Source organism: Girardinichthys multiradiatus, chromosome Y (genome assembly GCF_021462225.1).
Source record: "Girardinichthys multiradiatus isolate DD_20200921_A chromosome Y, DD_fGirMul_XY1, whole genome shotgun sequence".
NCBI lineage: Eukaryota > Metazoa > Chordata > Actinopteri > Cyprinodontiformes > Goodeidae > Girardinichthys > Girardinichthys multiradiatus.
This window is the reverse complement of record NC_061818.1, coordinates 1,628,620-1,645,644: the sequence shown is the minus strand read 5'-3', so window position 1 is coordinate 1,645,644 and position 17,025 is coordinate 1,628,620. Positions and strand designations below refer to the sequence as shown.

General features: G+C 40.6%; 1 protein-coding gene across 2 annotated transcripts in view; it reads left to right on the top strand.

The window, feature by feature from the left end:
- The window catches only part of LOC124863842 (MAGUK p55 subfamily member 2-like), a 30,611-nt gene extending 14,779 nt beyond the window's left edge, over positions 1 to 15,832 (top strand). For both annotated transcript variants that reach the window (XM_047358357.1, XM_047358358.1), the window contains exons 10-14: positions 5,880 to 5,948; positions 7,633 to 7,794; positions 7,976 to 8,178; positions 12,941 to 13,069; positions 13,157 to 15,832. In XM_047358357.1, the coding sequence (XP_047214313.1) occupies positions 5,880 to 5,948; positions 7,633 to 7,794; positions 7,976 to 8,178; positions 12,941 to 13,069; positions 13,157 to 13,333 (740 nt within the window). In that variant the 3' untranslated portion in view covers positions 13,334 to 15,832. The remainder of the gene's footprint in view (positions 1 to 5,879; positions 5,949 to 7,632; positions 7,795 to 7,975; positions 8,179 to 12,940; positions 13,070 to 13,156) is intronic.
- The last annotated feature ends 1,193 nt before the right edge of the window (positions 15,833 to 17,025 follow it).

The following is a 17,025-nucleotide window of genomic DNA, read 5'->3' as shown; positions in this document are numbered from 1 at the left end:
TGATTTAAAGCAACTTAGGGTTTCGTCGCTTTTACAGTTTTCTGGGAGTTTATTCCAGATTAGTGGAGCATAAGAACTAAAAGCTGCTTCTCCATGTTTGGTTCTGGTTCTGCAGAGTAGATTTGAGCCAGAAGACCTGCGAGGTCTGGGTGGTTGATACACAGACAACAAGTCTGTAATGTGTTTTGGTGCTAAGCCATTCAGTGATTTATAGACTAACAGAAGTATTTTAAACTCTATTCTCTGAGCTACAGGGAGCCAGTTTAGGGACTTTAGAACCGGGGTGATGTTCTCCACTTTCTTAGTTCTAGTGAGGACGCGGGCAGCAGCGTTCTGGATCAACTGCAGCTGTCTGATCGACTTTTTAGGCAGACCTGTGAAGACACCGTTGCAGTAATCAATTCTACTAAAGATGAATGCATGAATTAGTTTTTCAAGGTCCTGCTGAGACATTAGTCCTTTAATCCTGGAGATGTTCTTTAGGTGATAAAAGGCTGACCTTGTTACTGTCTTTATGTGCCTCTGAAGGTTCAGGTCTGAGTCCATCACTATACCCAGGTTTCGAGCCTGACTGGTGGTTTCTAGCTGTATTAACTGAAGCTGTGTGCTAACTTTTAAATGCTCTTCCTTTGGTCCAAAGATTATTACTTCAGTTTTGTTTTGATTCAGCTGAAGAAATCTTTGGTACATCCATGAATTGATTTCTTCTAAGCATTTACCCAGCGCTTGAATGGGTTCATGGTCACCTGGTGACATGGTAACATATAGCTGTGTGTCATCTGCATAGTTATGATAACTTACGTTGTTGTTTATTAAAATCTGAGTTAGGGGGAGCATGTAGATATTGAATAGGAGGGGCCCTAAGATGGACCCTTGGGGAACGCCACATGTGATTTTTGTGCTCTCTGATGTAAAGTTACCTACTGACACAAAAAAGTCCCTGTCCTTCAAGTAGGATTTATACCAATTGAGTGCCAGAAAGGCCGACCCAGTTTTCCAGGCGCTCTAATAAAATGGAGTGATGCAGCACTAAGGTCCAATAATACCAGCGCTGTGGTTCTTCCACAGTCTGCATTTATACGGATGTCATTGAACACCTTGACAAGAGCAGTCTCTGGACTGTGGTGAGCAGGAAGCCTGACTGGAAGACATCGAAGTGGTTGGTCGTTGTTAGGAAGTTGTTTAACTGCTGAAATACAGCTTTTCAATAATCTTACTGATGAAGAGGAGGTTTGATATAGGCCTGTAGTTCTGTAGTAGCAGCTTGTCCAAGTTGCTCTTTTTCAATAGAGGTTTGATAATTGCTGTTTTCAGGGCCTGGGGGAAAACACCTGACAAAAGGGACGTGTTTATTATTTGTGTTAAATCAGATGTTATTACAGGCAAAGCTTTCTTAAGGAAAGCTGTGGATAAAAGATCGAGACAGCAGGAAGAAGAGCTTAGTTGCTGTACGATTTCTTCTAAGATTTTGCAGTTTATTTGGTGAAATTGGGAAATTTTGTCAAAATCAGTTCTAGTTGGAGACAACTTTGGTACTGGAGTTGATGTGCTGACTGCCTCTCTGATCTTTTGGGTTTTTTCAGTAAAGAATTTAGCAAATTCATTGCAGGCCCTGGTAGAGTGGAGTTCAGATGCTACAGTTACAGGAGGGTTTGTTAACCTGTTGACCGTGGCAAATAAAGCACGAGCATTGTTAATGTTTTTGCCGATGATCTCAGAAAAGAAGGATTCCCTTGCATTTTTCAGTTGTGGGTTATATCTGTATAGTCTCTCTTTATAGATAATATAGTGAACCTGGACTCCAGTCTTTCGCCACCTGCATTCAGCTTTCCGACACTCCTTTTTTTCACTTTTGACTGGTGGAGCACTTCTCCATGGAGACATTTTCTTCCCAGAAACGACTTTCACTTTAATTGGAGCAATTGAATCAATGATGTCCAAGATTTTAGAATGAAAGTTATCTACCAGCTCATCTACAGTGTTACAGGGCAAAGTGGAGGTAGAAGAGTAAATCTGGTTAAAGGTTTCAGCAGCACCGTCCTTAAAGATGCGTTTTCTTATCATGTCTCTTTGGCAAACTGAGTCATTGCAAATGATGCTTTCAAAAATAACAGAAAAGTGGTCAGATAGAGCAACATCAGTTACAGACACCTTGGAAATGTTTAGACCCTTAGTGATGATCAAGTCCAAAATATGTCCCTGTTTGTGCGTTTGCTGTTTAACATGTTGAGTCAAACCAAAATTTCTAAGAGTGTCACATAGATCTATTGCACCTCTGTCTTCAGGATTGTCCATGTGAATGTTGAAGTCTCCCACAATAATTAAACAGTCATAATCAACACATATCACAGATAAAAGCTCATTAAAATCAATGATAAGGTTTGTTTTGGACTTAGGAGGCCTGTAAATATTCAAGAACATTGTTCGGACAGGGCTCTTTACCTGGAGACCCAAATATTCAAAAGAGTCAAATTTGCCCAGAAATACTTTTTTACACTCTAAGAAATCTTTAAACAAAGTGGCCCCTCCACCTTTTCTTTGCTGTCTGCTCTCACAAAGAAAATTGTAGTTCGGAGGTGTCGCCTCTATCAGAATGGGAGCTTCATTAAATTCATGTAACAATGTTTCTGTTAAAAACATAACATCAAGATCGTGGTCAGTAATGAAGTCATTGATTAAAAATGATTTTCTTGACAGAGATCTAATGTTCAATAAAGCCAGTTTATATGACTTAGTTGTTGATATTAACTCTGTGTCTGGTTGTACCTGACAGTTTATGGCTTTTAAGCTTGATTGTTTATTACTAATGGACCCAGTTGTCCAACAGATAGTTATTAATACCCTTAACAGGAAGGGTAAGCCACAAAAGGTCATTGTTAAAGAAGCTGGCATATCAATAAAAAGTTGAGTGAAAGGAAAAAGTGTGCTAGGAAAGGTTTCAGCAACGGAGTAAACCTCAGTCTTGAGAGTATTGTCAAACAAAATCCTTTCAAGAATTTGGGGCATTTTATTTGGTGATCAATGACCCAGAGTCTAGGGGAAGAGTGGAGAGGCACAGCATACATTTTACTTATAGTCCAGTGTGACGTTTTCACAGTCAGTGATGGTTTGGTGTGCCATGTCATCTGCTGGTTCTGGTCCACTGTGTTTTCTGTCTACAGTCCATGCAGCCGTCAATAAGAAAACTTTAGAGCACGTCATGCTTAGTTCTGCTGAGAAGTTTTATGGAGATGCTGATTTCATTTTCAAGCAGGACCTGATACTGGCCCACACTGCCAAAGATACTGAAAGCTGGTTCCATGACCATGGTGTTACTGTGCTTGATTGGCCAACTAACTGGCCTAAACTGAACCCCATAGAGAATCTATGGAGCATTGTCAAGAGGAGGATGAGAGATACCAGAACCAACAATGCAGATGACCTGAAGGCCACTATTAAAGCAACCTGGACTTCAGTTATACCTCAGCAGAACCACAGGCTGTTTGCCTCCATGTCACGCCACATTGATGCAGTACAGGGGTTGGACAATGAAACTGAAACACCTGGTTTTAGACCACAATAATTTATTAGTATGGTGTAGGGCCTCCTTTTGCAGCCAATACAGCATCAATTCGTCTTGGGAATGACATCTACAAGTCCTGCACAGTGGTCAGAGGGATTTTAAGCCATTCTTCTTGCAGGATAGTGGCCAGGTCACTATGTGATACTGGTGGAGGAAAACGTTTCCTGACTTGCTCCTCCAAAACACCCCAAAGTGGCTCAATAATATTTAGATCTGGTGACTGTGCAGGCCATGGGAGATGTTCAACTTCACTTTCATGTTCATCAAACCAATCTTTCACCAGTCTTGCTGTGTGTATTGGTGCATTGTCATCCTGATACACGGCACCGCCTTCAGGATACAATGTTTGAACCACTGGATGCACATGGTCCTCAAGAATGGTTCGGCAGTCCTTGGCAGTGACGCGCCCATCTAGCACAAGTATTGGGCCAAGGGAATGCCATGATATGGCAGCCCAAACCATCAGTGATCCACCCCCATGCTTCACTCTGGGCATGCAACAGTCTGGGTGGTACGCTTCTTTGGGGCTTCTCCACACCGTAACTCTCCTGGATGTGGGGAAAACAGTAAAGGTGGACTCATCAGAGAACAATACATGTTTCACATTGTCCACAGCCCAAGATTTGTGCTCCTTGCACCATTGAAACCGACGTTTGGCATTGGCATGAGTGACCAAAGGTTTGGCTATAGCAGCCCGGCCGTGTATATTGACCCTGTGGAGCTCCCAACGGACAGTTCTGGTGGAAACAGGAAAGTTGAGATGCACATTTAATTCTGCCGTGATTCGGGCAGCCGTGGCTTTATGTTTTTTGGATACAATCCGGGTTAGCACCCGAGCATCCCTTTCAGACAGCTTCCTCTTGCGTCCACAGTTAATCCTGTTGGATGTGGTTGGTCCTTCTTGGTGGTATGCTGACATTACCCTGGATACCGTGGCTCTTGATACATCACAAAGACTTGCTGTCTTGGTCACAGATGCGCCAGCAAGACGTGCACCAACAATTTGTCTTCTTTTGAACTCTGGTATGTCACCCATAATGTTGTGTGCATTTCCATATTTTGAGTAAAACTGTGCTCTTACCCTGCTAATTGAACCTTCACACTCTGCTCTTACTGGTGCAATGTGCAATCAATGAAGACTGGCTACCAGGCTGGTCCAATATAGCCATGAAACCTCCCACACTAAAATGACAGGTGTTTCATTTTCATTGTCCAACCCCTGTACACCTCTTTGCTAAAATGGTCCCTCCAAATCTGGCATTTATAGAAGAGTGGCAAGAAGATAACCGTTGACAAAAGAAAGCCATAGGGCATGTCAGGAACACAGCAAAAATATAAAATTGGGTGTTCTTATTGATGAGCATTTGTCATGGGAACCTTATATAAATAATATAAAAGGTAAAATATCTAAAACCATTGCTTTAATAAATAAGGTCAAGGATATTCTGAACAAAAAGGCTTTTTATATATTGTATAATGAATCGATTGTGCCATATCTGACGTATTGTGTGGAAGTGTGGGGTAGCGCCTGTAAAACATATATAAATTCAAACTTCCTCTTACAGAAAAGAGCTGTCAGTTATTAGTGAAAGTGGATATAGAGATTATACAAATCCACCATTTATACAGTTATATTTACTAAAAATTCATGAGTTGATTGAAATTTGTACTTTAAAAATTATGTACAAAGCTCATAAGAAAACGTTACCAAACAACTTTCAAATCAGACTTATTAAAAGGGAAAAGTAAATATAATTTAAAAGGAACTGAGCTCTTCAAAAAAAAAATAGATGTAGAACTGTGTGGATGGAAAGATTTCAGTTAAGGGTGTTAGTTTGTGGAATGGTCTTGACAGTGAGGTGAAGCACTCTTAATTCTTTTTTTATTTTTACAAGAACAAAAGAAAGAAAAATCTCACTCTGTGTAATGATCTACATAATATATAAGTTCCACTTTCTAAAATGAGTGGCATAAATATTGTTAAACAATATTCAAATTTTTTTAGCTATACTTGTTTTTCTAGTCAGGAGGCCTGATGAGTTGTTCGATACAGCCTTTCAAAAGTATTCACACCCTCATGAGTGTGAATATTTTTGCAAGCACTATATATTCTAGTTTCTGTCTTTGTATATCATTTGATATGAGAACAATAAGAATATATAACATATGGATCATTCCAAAGTGGTATATTTCATTTCCCAATCTGTGTGGTTTCTGTACTTGAACACTTAACACTGAGCTGGTGGAGTGAACCATAAAGCATTTCAATAAGCTAAAGCAAGTCTGGCTACATAAAAGCTGTTTTATGATGTGACAGGAAATCTTTGCACTGGTCTTGGAGTGAAGAAAAAGAAAAAGATGATGTATGTGACCACAAAAAATGCAGGTAAAAGTGGGATTTCTCTATGTGCTGTTTTTTAATTTCCTAGTTCTAAAATTGTACAGTGTCTTGCGAAAGTATTCGACCCTCTTGAACTTTTCAACTTCTTGCCACAGTTCAGGCTTCAAACATAAAGATATAAAATTAAATTTTTTTGTGAAGAATCAACAAGTGGGAAACAATCGTAAAGTGGAATGAAATTTATTGGATGTGTCAAACTTTTTTAGCAAATAAAAAACTGAAAAGTGGAGCGTGCAATATTATTCGCCCCCTTGAGTTAATACTTTGTAGCGCCACCCTTTGCTGCAGTTATAGCTGCAAGTCGCATGAGGTATGTCCCTATCAATTTTGCACATCGAGAGACTGAAATTCTTGCCCATTCTTCCTTGCAAAACAGCTTGAGCTCAGTGAGGTTGGATGGAGAGCATTTGTGAACAGCAGTCTTCAGCTCTCTCCACAGATTCTCAATTGGATTCAGGTCTGGACTTTGACTTAGCCATTCCAATACCTGGATACGTTTATTTGTGAACCATTCCATTGTAGATTTGGCTTTATGTTTTAGATCATTGTCTTGTTGGAAGATAAATCTCCATCCCAGTCTCAGGTCTCTTGCAGAGTCCAACAGGTTTTCTTCCAGAATGAAAAACAGGCCCAAACCATGATGCTGCCACCACCATGTTTGACAGTGGGGATGGTGTGTTCAGGGTGATGAGCTCTGTTGCTTTTACACCAAACATATCGTTTTGCATTGTGGCCAAACAGTTTGATTTTGATTTCATCTGACCAGAGCACCTTCTTCCACATGTTTGGTGTGTCTCCCAGGTGGCTTGTGGCAAACTTTAAACGAGACTTTTATGGTTATCTTTGAGAAATGTCTTTCTTCTTGCCACTCTTCCATAAAGGCCAGATTTGTACAGTGTACGACTGATTGTTGTCCTATGGACAGACTCTCCCACCTCAGCTGTAGATCTCTGCAGTTCATCCAGAGTGATCATGGACCTCTTGGCTGCATCTCTGATCAGTCTTCTCCTTGTTTGAGATGAAAGTTTAGAGGGACGGCCGGGTCTTGGCAGATTTGCAGTGGTCTGATACTCCTTCCATTTCAATATGATTGCTTGCACAGTGCTCCTTGGGATGTTTAAAGCTTGGGAAATCTTTTTGTATCAAAATCCAGCTTTAAACTTCTCCACAACAGTATCTCGGACCTGCTTCTGTGTTCCTTGGTCTTCATGATGCTCTCTGCGCTTTGAACAGAACCCTGAGACTATCACAGAGCAGGTGCGTTTATACGGAGACTTGATGACACACAGGTGGATTCTATTTATCATCATCAGTCATTTGGGACAACATTGGATCATTCAGAGATCCTCACTGAACTTCTGGAGTGAGTTTGCTGCACTGAAAGTAAAGGGACCGAATAATAGTGCACGCCCCACTTTTCAGTTTTTTATTTGTTAAAAACGTTTGACACATCCAATAAATTTCATTCCACTTCATGATTGTGTCCCACTTGTTGTTGATTCTTCACAAAAAATAAATTTTATATCTTTATGTTTGGAGCCTGAAATGTGGCAAGAGGTTGACCAGTTCAAGGGGGCTGAGTACTTTCGCAAGGCACTGTACATTTCTTCCTGAGTGATTCTTAACTAACCTGCATATGTCCTATCATTTAACCTTTCATTTCATTCAGAATTTGATAGACATGAAATCCTGCTGTATGAGGAGGTGGCAAAGGTTCCACCATTTAAAAGAAAAACGTTGGTTCTAATCGGTGCTCAGGGAGTTGGGAGGCGCAGACTGAAGGCCAAGCTTCTGTTGAGAAATCCACAACTCTTTGGCACCACCATCCCATGTATGACATCTGATTTTATTGCTTGACTTGAAGCTTAGTGGATACATTAAGAATAATTTGTCATATTTCTACTCTACCCTTTTATCTTAAATGCTTTATCATTATAAGGACAATAGCTATGCTTTCTTTGAAAGTCTTGGGTTAGAACCTTGATAATAGTTGTGTTTTCATCTCTATCCAGACACCTCCAGAAAGCCCAAAAAGGGTGAACGTGAGAGTCGAATGTATGCTTTCACAAGCCGCACTAAGATGGAGGCAGACATCAAGAATGGCCGCTATCTTGAATATGGAGAGTATGAAGGCAACTTGTATGGTTTAAAGATTGACTCAATACACGAAGTGGTGGAGGCAGGACGCGTCTGCATACTGGTTGCCAACCTACAGGTATGCTGACATTGTTCACATGCTCCTTATGATTTTAAAACCAGTTACTTTATACCAGTATTACTGGCCTAAATTTGTCATCTTTTAATGTTGACCATGGAAGTAAAGGTGTTGTCAGAGTTATTTTCCCAATTTCCAGATGTGGAGCAAAGCTGAGAAATGAAGGTCAGCCATGATCATCCATTTGTTTTTTAGCTGCCATGCCAAGAAGCACCTAAAGCTTGCACTGTACAGGTCCTTCTCAAAATATTAGCATATTGTGATAAAGTTAATTATTTTCCATAATGTAATGATGAAAATGTAACATTCATATATTTTAGATTCATTGCACACTAACTGAAATATTTCAGGTCTTTTATTGTCTTAATACAGATGATTTTGGCATACAGCTCATGAAAACCCAAAATTCCTATCTCACAAAATTAGCATATCATTAAAAGGGTCTCTAAACGAGCTATGAACCTAATCATCTGAATCAACGAGTTAACTCTAAACACCTGCAAAAGATTCCTGAGGCCTTTAAAACTCCCAGCCTGGTTCATCACTCAAAACCCCAATCATGGGTAAGACTGCCGACCTGACTGCTGTCCAGAAGGCCACTATTGACACCCTCAAGCAAGAGGGTAAGACACAGAAAGACATTTCTGAACGAATAGGCTGTTCCCAGAGTGCTGTATCAAGGCACCTCAGTGGGAAGTCTGTGGGAAGGAAAAAGTGTGGCAGAAAACGCTGCACAACGAGAAGAGGTGACCGGACCCTGAGGAAGATTGTGGAGAAGGGCCGATTCCAGACCTTGGGGGACCCGCGGAAGCAGTGGACTGAGTCTGGAGTAGAAACATCCAGAGCCACCGTGCACAGGCGTGTGCAGGAAATGGGCTACAGGTGCCGCATTCCCCAGGTCAAGCCACTTTTGAACCAGAAACAGCGGCAGAAGCGCCTGACCTGGGCTACAGAAAAGCAGCACTGGACTGTTGCTCAGTGGTCCAAAGTACTTTTTTCGGATGAAAGCAAATTCTGCATGTCATTCAGAAATCAAGGTGCCAGAGTCTGGAGGAAGACTGGGGAGAAGGAAATGCCAAAATGCCAGAAGTCCAGTGTCAAGTACCCACAGTCAGTGATGGTCTGGGGTGCCGTGTCAGCTGCTGGTGTTGGTCCACTGTGTTTTATCAAGGGCAGGGTCAATGCAGCTAGCTATCAGGAGATTTTGGAGCACTTCATGCTTCCATCTGCTGAAAAGCTTTATGGAGATGAAGATTTCATTTTTCAGCATGACCTGGCACCTGCTCACAGTGCCAAAACCACTGGTAAATGGTTTACTGACCATGGTATCACTGTGCTCAATTGGCCTGCCAACTCTCCTGACCTGAACCCCATAGAGAATCTGTGGGATATTGTGAAGAGAACGTTGAGAGACTCAAGACCCAACACTCTGGATGAGCTAAAGGCCGCTATCGAAGCATCCTGGGCCTCCATAAGACCTCAGCAGTGCCACAGGCTGATTGCCTCCATGCCACGCCGCATTGAAGCAGTCATTTCTGCAAAAGGATTCCCGACCAAGTATTGAGTGCATAACTGTACATGATTATTTGAAGGTTGACGTTTTTTGTATAAAAAACACTTTTCTTTTATTGGTCGGATGAAATATGCTAATTTTGTGAGATAGGAATTTTGGGTTTTCATGAGCTGTATGCCAAAATCATCCGTATTAAGACAATAAAAGACCTGAAATATTTCAGTTAGTGTGCAATGAATCTAAAATATATGAATGTTAAATTTCCATCATGACATTATGGAAAATAATGAACTTTATCACAATATGCTAATATTTTGAGAAGGACCTGTATATTTAACATATTTGTGTTGCTGTTTAGCAGCTGATGGCACTCAGCTCTTTAGTTCCATGAAAAAGTGTTTGTCCCCTTACAGATTTGTTCCATTTTTGCAATTTATCACAGTTAAATGTTTACAATCGACAAACTTTAATATCAGGCAATGGCATCCTGAGGAAATACAGAAGCAGCTTTCAATTTTAAATCCATCCAAACCAACATGGTCCTCTGTGAAAATATAACTGCCCTCCCTTGTTAAATCATTAAATTACAGTGATTATTATTTGAAAATCTGATTTAGATTTTCCTAACCAAAACTGATCCAGGAGGTCACAAAAAACCCAGCACTGTGGACCTCCCTTGTCTTAGTTAAGGCCAGGGTGGATGATCCAACAAAAAGAAAGAGACTGGGCTAAATGGCATCCATGGGAGAGCTCCAAGGCCAAAACCACTGCTAACCCAAAAGAAGCCAAAGGCCTGTCTCACATTTTCCAAAAAACATCTTGATGGTCCAAGACATTTTATATGGACTAATGAACAAAATTGGAATGGTTTTTGAAGCTGTGTTCCATTACATCTTGTGTAAACCTAAAATAGCATTTATTTAAAAAAGAACCTTGATCGGACAAACTGGTGGTGCTACTGTGATGGTCTAGGGTTTAATTGCAACTTCAGAACCCAAACAACTTGCTATTGATGTAATATAAAACATAAAAAATAATCAATTCTGCTCTCAAACGGAAAGTCAGGAAGGAGAATGTTTGGCCATCTGCTAAGGGATAGTCGGTTTATACAGTAGAAAAATGATCCAAACCACACCAGCAAGTTCACTTCTGGATGGCTCCACAAAAAAAGAAAAAAACAAATGAAAGGTTTTGAAGTGTTCTAGTCAAAGTCTGGATTAAAAGTCCTATCGAGAGGGTGTAGTGTGATCTGAAACCGGGTGTTAATGCTCTAAATCCCCCCAGTGTGGTTGCAATACCCCATACTGTGGACCCGTAACTTTTGCCAGACTCTAAGAGCATTTTAAACAATTTATTTTAACAGATAGACAGGCGGATATCAGGAAACCTCTGCAGGAATGGACAGGAACTTCCACAAGGGGAGATGACAGGTTAGTGGCTGTTAAAGAGTCAGGGTTTTCAGAAAGACTCAAGGGAAAAGCCACTAACCTTTTCACGATCCAGGTTCAGGTGCTGAGGCAGTCTGCCTGTCTCCATCCCCGGAGGGAAGGGGACCACTTCCTGGGTCCAGGTTCTGGTTGCCCCTACGGGGTATCGGCATCCGGACCTGGGAGTATAGAGCATGTATGGGGAGTTGAGTGAGTGTATGGCATCCATTGTTGTTTGTCATTACGTTGGGTGCATGGGTGTGTGTGTTTTTATGTGTACGCACGAGGGTGGGAATGTGTGATTGTGACTGTGTACCTGTTTTTTTGTGTCAGGTTGGGTCTTGGATTGCTCCTTCTCCTGGATCAGTTTAGGGCCCCGATAAAATGTGGGGCCTATTACCTCCCCGCCACACTACCTGCCGGTGGTTGTTGTCTCTGCCCGCTGGTGTATTGGTGGTTCTCGGTGTCCTGGGCTGGGTGCTTTGGTGTGTGCCGGCTCACTCCTGGTGGCTGCTTGCCGGGGCCTGGACCCCTGGGCTCTGTCGGGCCTCTGCTTGGGAAGTGATATGTCCCGGGGTCTCGGGTCTCTGGGTGCATGGCTGTATGTGTTCGGACCTAGACAGGTGCTGCTCGGTGGTTCCCCTGGGACTTTCTCCTGTTCTTCTCTGGGGAGTTGTGGTGGTCCCGGTGATGGGTCTCCTGGGGTTCCGGTACTCTGGGAGGCCTTTGGATGTCTATGGCTCCGATCTCCTCCGTATCTGTCCCAGGTCCAGTGAGGGTGGTATCATGCACCTTTTGGTTAAAAAAAAGCTGTTTATATGAATGCTTCTGCAAGTGTAGAAGCAAGCAGGGTATTGTCTTGTATTCTCTTCATCCTTGTACATCCTTCATCCTTCCTCCATTCTTTTCTCCTTCTCTCCCCTTTACCTTTTTGCCCCACCTCTCTCTCTTTCGTGCTTCTTATTTTTTTCCTTTTCGTTTCTGTCTCGGTGTCCGAAATAATTTGAAATAATCCCAAAGCAGTTTCTAATAAAGTTTATTTTATAAATATCAAACAGAGCTTTAAAGCATCAGCTGTAATGCTCCACTCAACAATTCTGAGCGCTACTCTGCCGGACAGGACACCGTAAAAAAAAATTTAAAACTCCCATAATTTCATACATATGATGGGTCAAAAAAATCCTATGACTGTCAGTAAAGTCAAGAGGAACATGCCGTTTCCCCATGAGCCAACAGCTTGTAGAATAACCTTCTGCAGCAATAACGTGATGCACACCTGCTCATGATCAATGAATCAAATCCAAGACATTATCAGCAGCAGGCTGCTCCTTTCCTTCTTAGATCCTATGGAAGCAACAGGTGTGCACCTATTTTCTTCAATGACTTTAATAACAGTCAGAGAAACTTTCTTTTTTCTCTCTGTAAGATCTGATACCTTTCATGGAGAAATTATTTTGAGAAATTATTAGTCATGACTTTGGCTTCCAATATATGCTCTAATTCAGTTTCAATTCAGTTTATTTATATAGCGCCAATTCACAACACATGTTGTCTCAAGGCACTTCACAACAGTCAGGTTCATACATTCTAATTAATCCTAATCATTGAACAGTGCAGTCAGAGTTAGTTATTTATTCAAATTGGATAAAAAGTTTTTCTGTCTAAGCAAACCCAGCAGATTGCAATGAGTCAGAGGTTTGTAGCAGTCACTCCTCCTGGATGAGCTCTAAGTCAAAGAAAAAGTTCTAACTTTCATAAAATGTGCAGGTTAAATCTAATCTGTCCATGTATTTTGCATGTTGCATATTCCTGCTCCTTCCAGTCTCTCAAAGTACTACGGACCTCAGAGTTCTTGCCCTATGTGGTATTCCTTCAGTCTCCTGACTTCGAGGTGCTCAAGGCGATGAATCACTCTGCTGTAGAGGCAGGGGTGGTCACGAAGGCCCTGACGGTATGAGGAAAATGAATTATGTAATGCATTGAAATATTTGTGTCACAGAACTGTGAGGAAAGCTATGCTGTGTGTTCTCTGTTGCAGGATGAAGAGCTGCAGAGGACCTGCGATGAGAGTGCCAAAATTAAGGCAGCCTTTGGTCACTTCTTTGACCTTACCATCATTAATGAGAACCTTGATGAGACGTATCGCACTGTCAAAGCTGCCTTGGAAACAGTTTCCAAAAACCCACAGTGGGTCCCGGTCACGTGGGTGTTCTAAGAACAGAGAAAACTGCCCACATTTTTTCATCGGTTTCAGCATCCTTGCCATGGATTAGACATCCAGGACAAACTGCCCCTGGACACAGAAAGGACTGTGTGTGTTCATTTGTATGTGTATACAACACAGTCACAATGTGGGGGACTCTGCATCCTTTTGGTACCAAAAGTGGTTTCCTTTTGTAGAACTTAGCCTGTTAGATGGTAAAGGCAGCTTTCATGTGCAGTAAAGTCTCAAAGAGCTGTTAGAAACATTTATGAAGTCTTCTCTAAAAGATTCTGTATGTGCATGAACATGCATGTTTCTGTTAATCTGAGGACTTCAGAACTTTGTATATGTACATGTTACTTATGAATATCAGCAGATTTTGTCATTTGTTACATTTCACAAGAAGATCAGACCTTGATAAAAAAATAATTGGGGTCAGAATTTCACAATGTGCCAAGAGATTCATATCAGACAGAAAATGAATCTTGCCAACAAATATAAAGTATTTTTCTACTTTTTTGTTGATTTTTGTTTTTTATTGTTTTGACTTCCAGACACACAATAATGTAACAAAGTGAATCCAGTTTATTTAAACCCTGTGTTACTTCATCTACCCCCCCCTTAAATTCCAGTATGGCTGCTGTTCCTATAAAACAAAGTGACCCATGTTGCTTACATAGGATCTAGCCTTTATTTAACACCCTTAGGTTTTTAGTTTATTTAATCAGACACTTAACTTCTGTTAGAGAACATGTTGGTTCAGTGTTTAAATGTACAAAACACAGTAACAAATCGTCATGTTAACTGAGCATAACAGTATTTCCCTATGACTCAACAAGTCAGGGATGTTTGTCAGGAAAAGGTCAACCAACACACTGAAATTGGTCAATGGTCTGTGCTTGTATCGCATTTTATCACGCTTTCACACTACAATCGGTTATTGACCCATTTGTACACACATTCACACACTGGCAGTGGTAAGCTACATTGTAGCCACAGCTGCCCTGGGACAGACCTACAGAAGTGGGGCTGCCATACAATCAGCGCCACTGGGTCCTCTGACTACCATCAGCACTATTAGGCAGGTGGTAGTCAGGCTCTCTATGCCTTTAGTATATTTGGTGATACCAATGCAGCATTCATTTTTTCAGAAGGTAAAGAGGTGGTAAGGTGGTCAAGACATGAAGAAATTGCAGTTTTTCCAGTAGCTGGATAGACTATTTATTATCTGGGAGAATATGTTTGCTATGAACCCCTTGCATGCTACAGGTAATACTGGGCAGGTCTAGCAGGTGGTGAGAATTGTATGACAGATTAATAGGGTAATAATCTGTGTGAGTGCTGTTACATGGGTTGTGTGAAATAAAACGGGTAAACATAAAACTGCATTTAATAAAGCCAACTGAAACAGGTTACAATCTGAATGCATTTAGCCATCCCCGATTACTGCCTTACTGTCTGATTAGTTTACAAAGTGCAAGACAACTGAGAAGAACTCTGATATTAGTAACACAGATCATCTAAGGAGCAGGTGTTCTGAGAACTGAGGCATTACATAGTTTGGACTCCCTCATTATAAACCCACATCATTAGGCACATTGTTTCTTTAACAATGACACATCTAATACAATCTGTCATTCCAAGCTGGCACTATTATGTTTTAGTGATCCTCATACTTGTACACAGTTTGTAGGTAGCTTGTACCTAAAGTGGTATACTAGGTACTTATATTAGCTTGAATGACACTTTAATGATCATGTCCAGAAGTCGTTTTTTAAATATATGCCTTTAACCCATGAGTGTAAAACACAGGAACTATGTTGCAATTTTTCACGTTCCCTCCTCAGATTTGTTGTGTTCTCTTGGGTTCGCCTACATGCCACACTGTTCGTGGTGCCAACTGCAGAGATGTTTATCTTTCTACTGAACCCTTTTTACTGGCAGCTACTGAATCATTTTAACACACAATGTTGAGTCATAAACAAGGAAAACTGGTGCTTATCAAATTCTTTATGAGTACACCTGGCATCAGTTGTTTTAGTTTTTCTTATGGAGAGATTTTAGTTACTAAGTTGATATTTATGTTTTAGTTTCTAAAAGTTGCCTAAGAGGAACAGATGTCTTTCTGCCAGCTTTTATGTTCCAGTCAATTTGAAAGTTTGAAAATATCATTATTGCTCTCCTGTGGACATTCCAAAACCTCATTGTGTCCTTTTTCTATAAAATGGATGCATACAAGCATTTTTTTTGCTTTATGCTTTTTTGCTTTCTGAATTTAGGTACATCTTAGGACAGAAGAAGTAACTCAGATTTTACAGGGGTTTTTATTCTGTTCTGTGACTGATGCTTTTCTGTATAATTAATTCAAGAAAGAAGTATCTTCAAATATAAGTTTACAGTACATATGTCTGACAGTTCTAAAATAGTGTGTACTCTAAAGGTAGTAAAAATGTATGTACTTGATATGAGCAACTGAAACATTCCATGATGTATAAAACATGTTCAAAATAATGGCACTATGTGAATTATTTCAAGACAATTTGGCGTTATACATCAGTTTTGTATTAGATTACACTGAACATTGTTTTACGGTCAATTTCTGATCTCTGATATTTTATAAAGCTTTGACCTGCTAATACCAATTTTAGCTGATTTGTGGTTAGAAACTATAATATCAAAAGATATTTAAACAAAATTCTAAATATTTTCTAGCCTTCTGTTTTATTTCAGGAGCAGAGTCAACATCAGGGTGTGTGTGAGACCAGTCACTATAAATAATTTACTATTTTAAAAGAAGGATAAAAAAATATGAAACTGACATTTTAAACAGTCTTTACCATCTTATATTAGCAATTAATGCAGCTAGCATTAATTTAACATCGGCTTCTCTGTGTATTTTGAGACAGTGTAGATCCTGATTGAAACTTTGAAATTTCCAAAAGGCTGCCAACATTTTACATAATCATGGCTGAAAGCTCAAAAGGATCAAGTAAAGCAACTTTGCTGTCCTCTATTCACCCTTCTTGTTATTTTCTGGAAGTCTTGCTCTCACTCACTCTCTCACAGCTTTGCGTTGAACATCTTACTAAGACTAAAAATTGCTAATTTGGGGTCTTCTCTCATTGACAGCATCTACACTGAAGAGCTGTGGTCAGAGTGACTGAGGTGTTTTCACTAATATGAAATAAATCATTTTCCATAATGGCTGTTGACAGCCAATGTCTTGGTGCATCTCTAGTTTTCACAGTTCACACACTGGCTGTCATTTTAGTTGTTGCCGATTTGACCCACATGCAGAAAACACTCAGAAGAATGAAGAAATTTAAAGCGTTTATTTTGCCACAGGAAGGGAGAGGGAATGAACCGCGACAGAAACTTCTCAGCTGCATGGAGAGAAAACAGGTAAGCGATTAATTGTTTCAGTGAGAATGATTTGATATTATTGGCTTACCTTACAGTTTTCAGTAGTGGAGGGTCCACCTGGAGGTCTACCACCGGTAGAAGCTGGTGGTAGGAAGTTCAGATGCTGCCAGCTGGAACTTGACTTGGGGATCCGAACTTAAAGTCTTGGCAGGGGTGAAGCACCATTAATAGCAGGCAAAAACAGTCAACAACTCCCAGACCCCGACACTGGCTATTAGAAACAAAGGTCTAAAACTGCATAGTGGTTCTTTAAAATCACTGTTCTACAAGTCGAATAAACC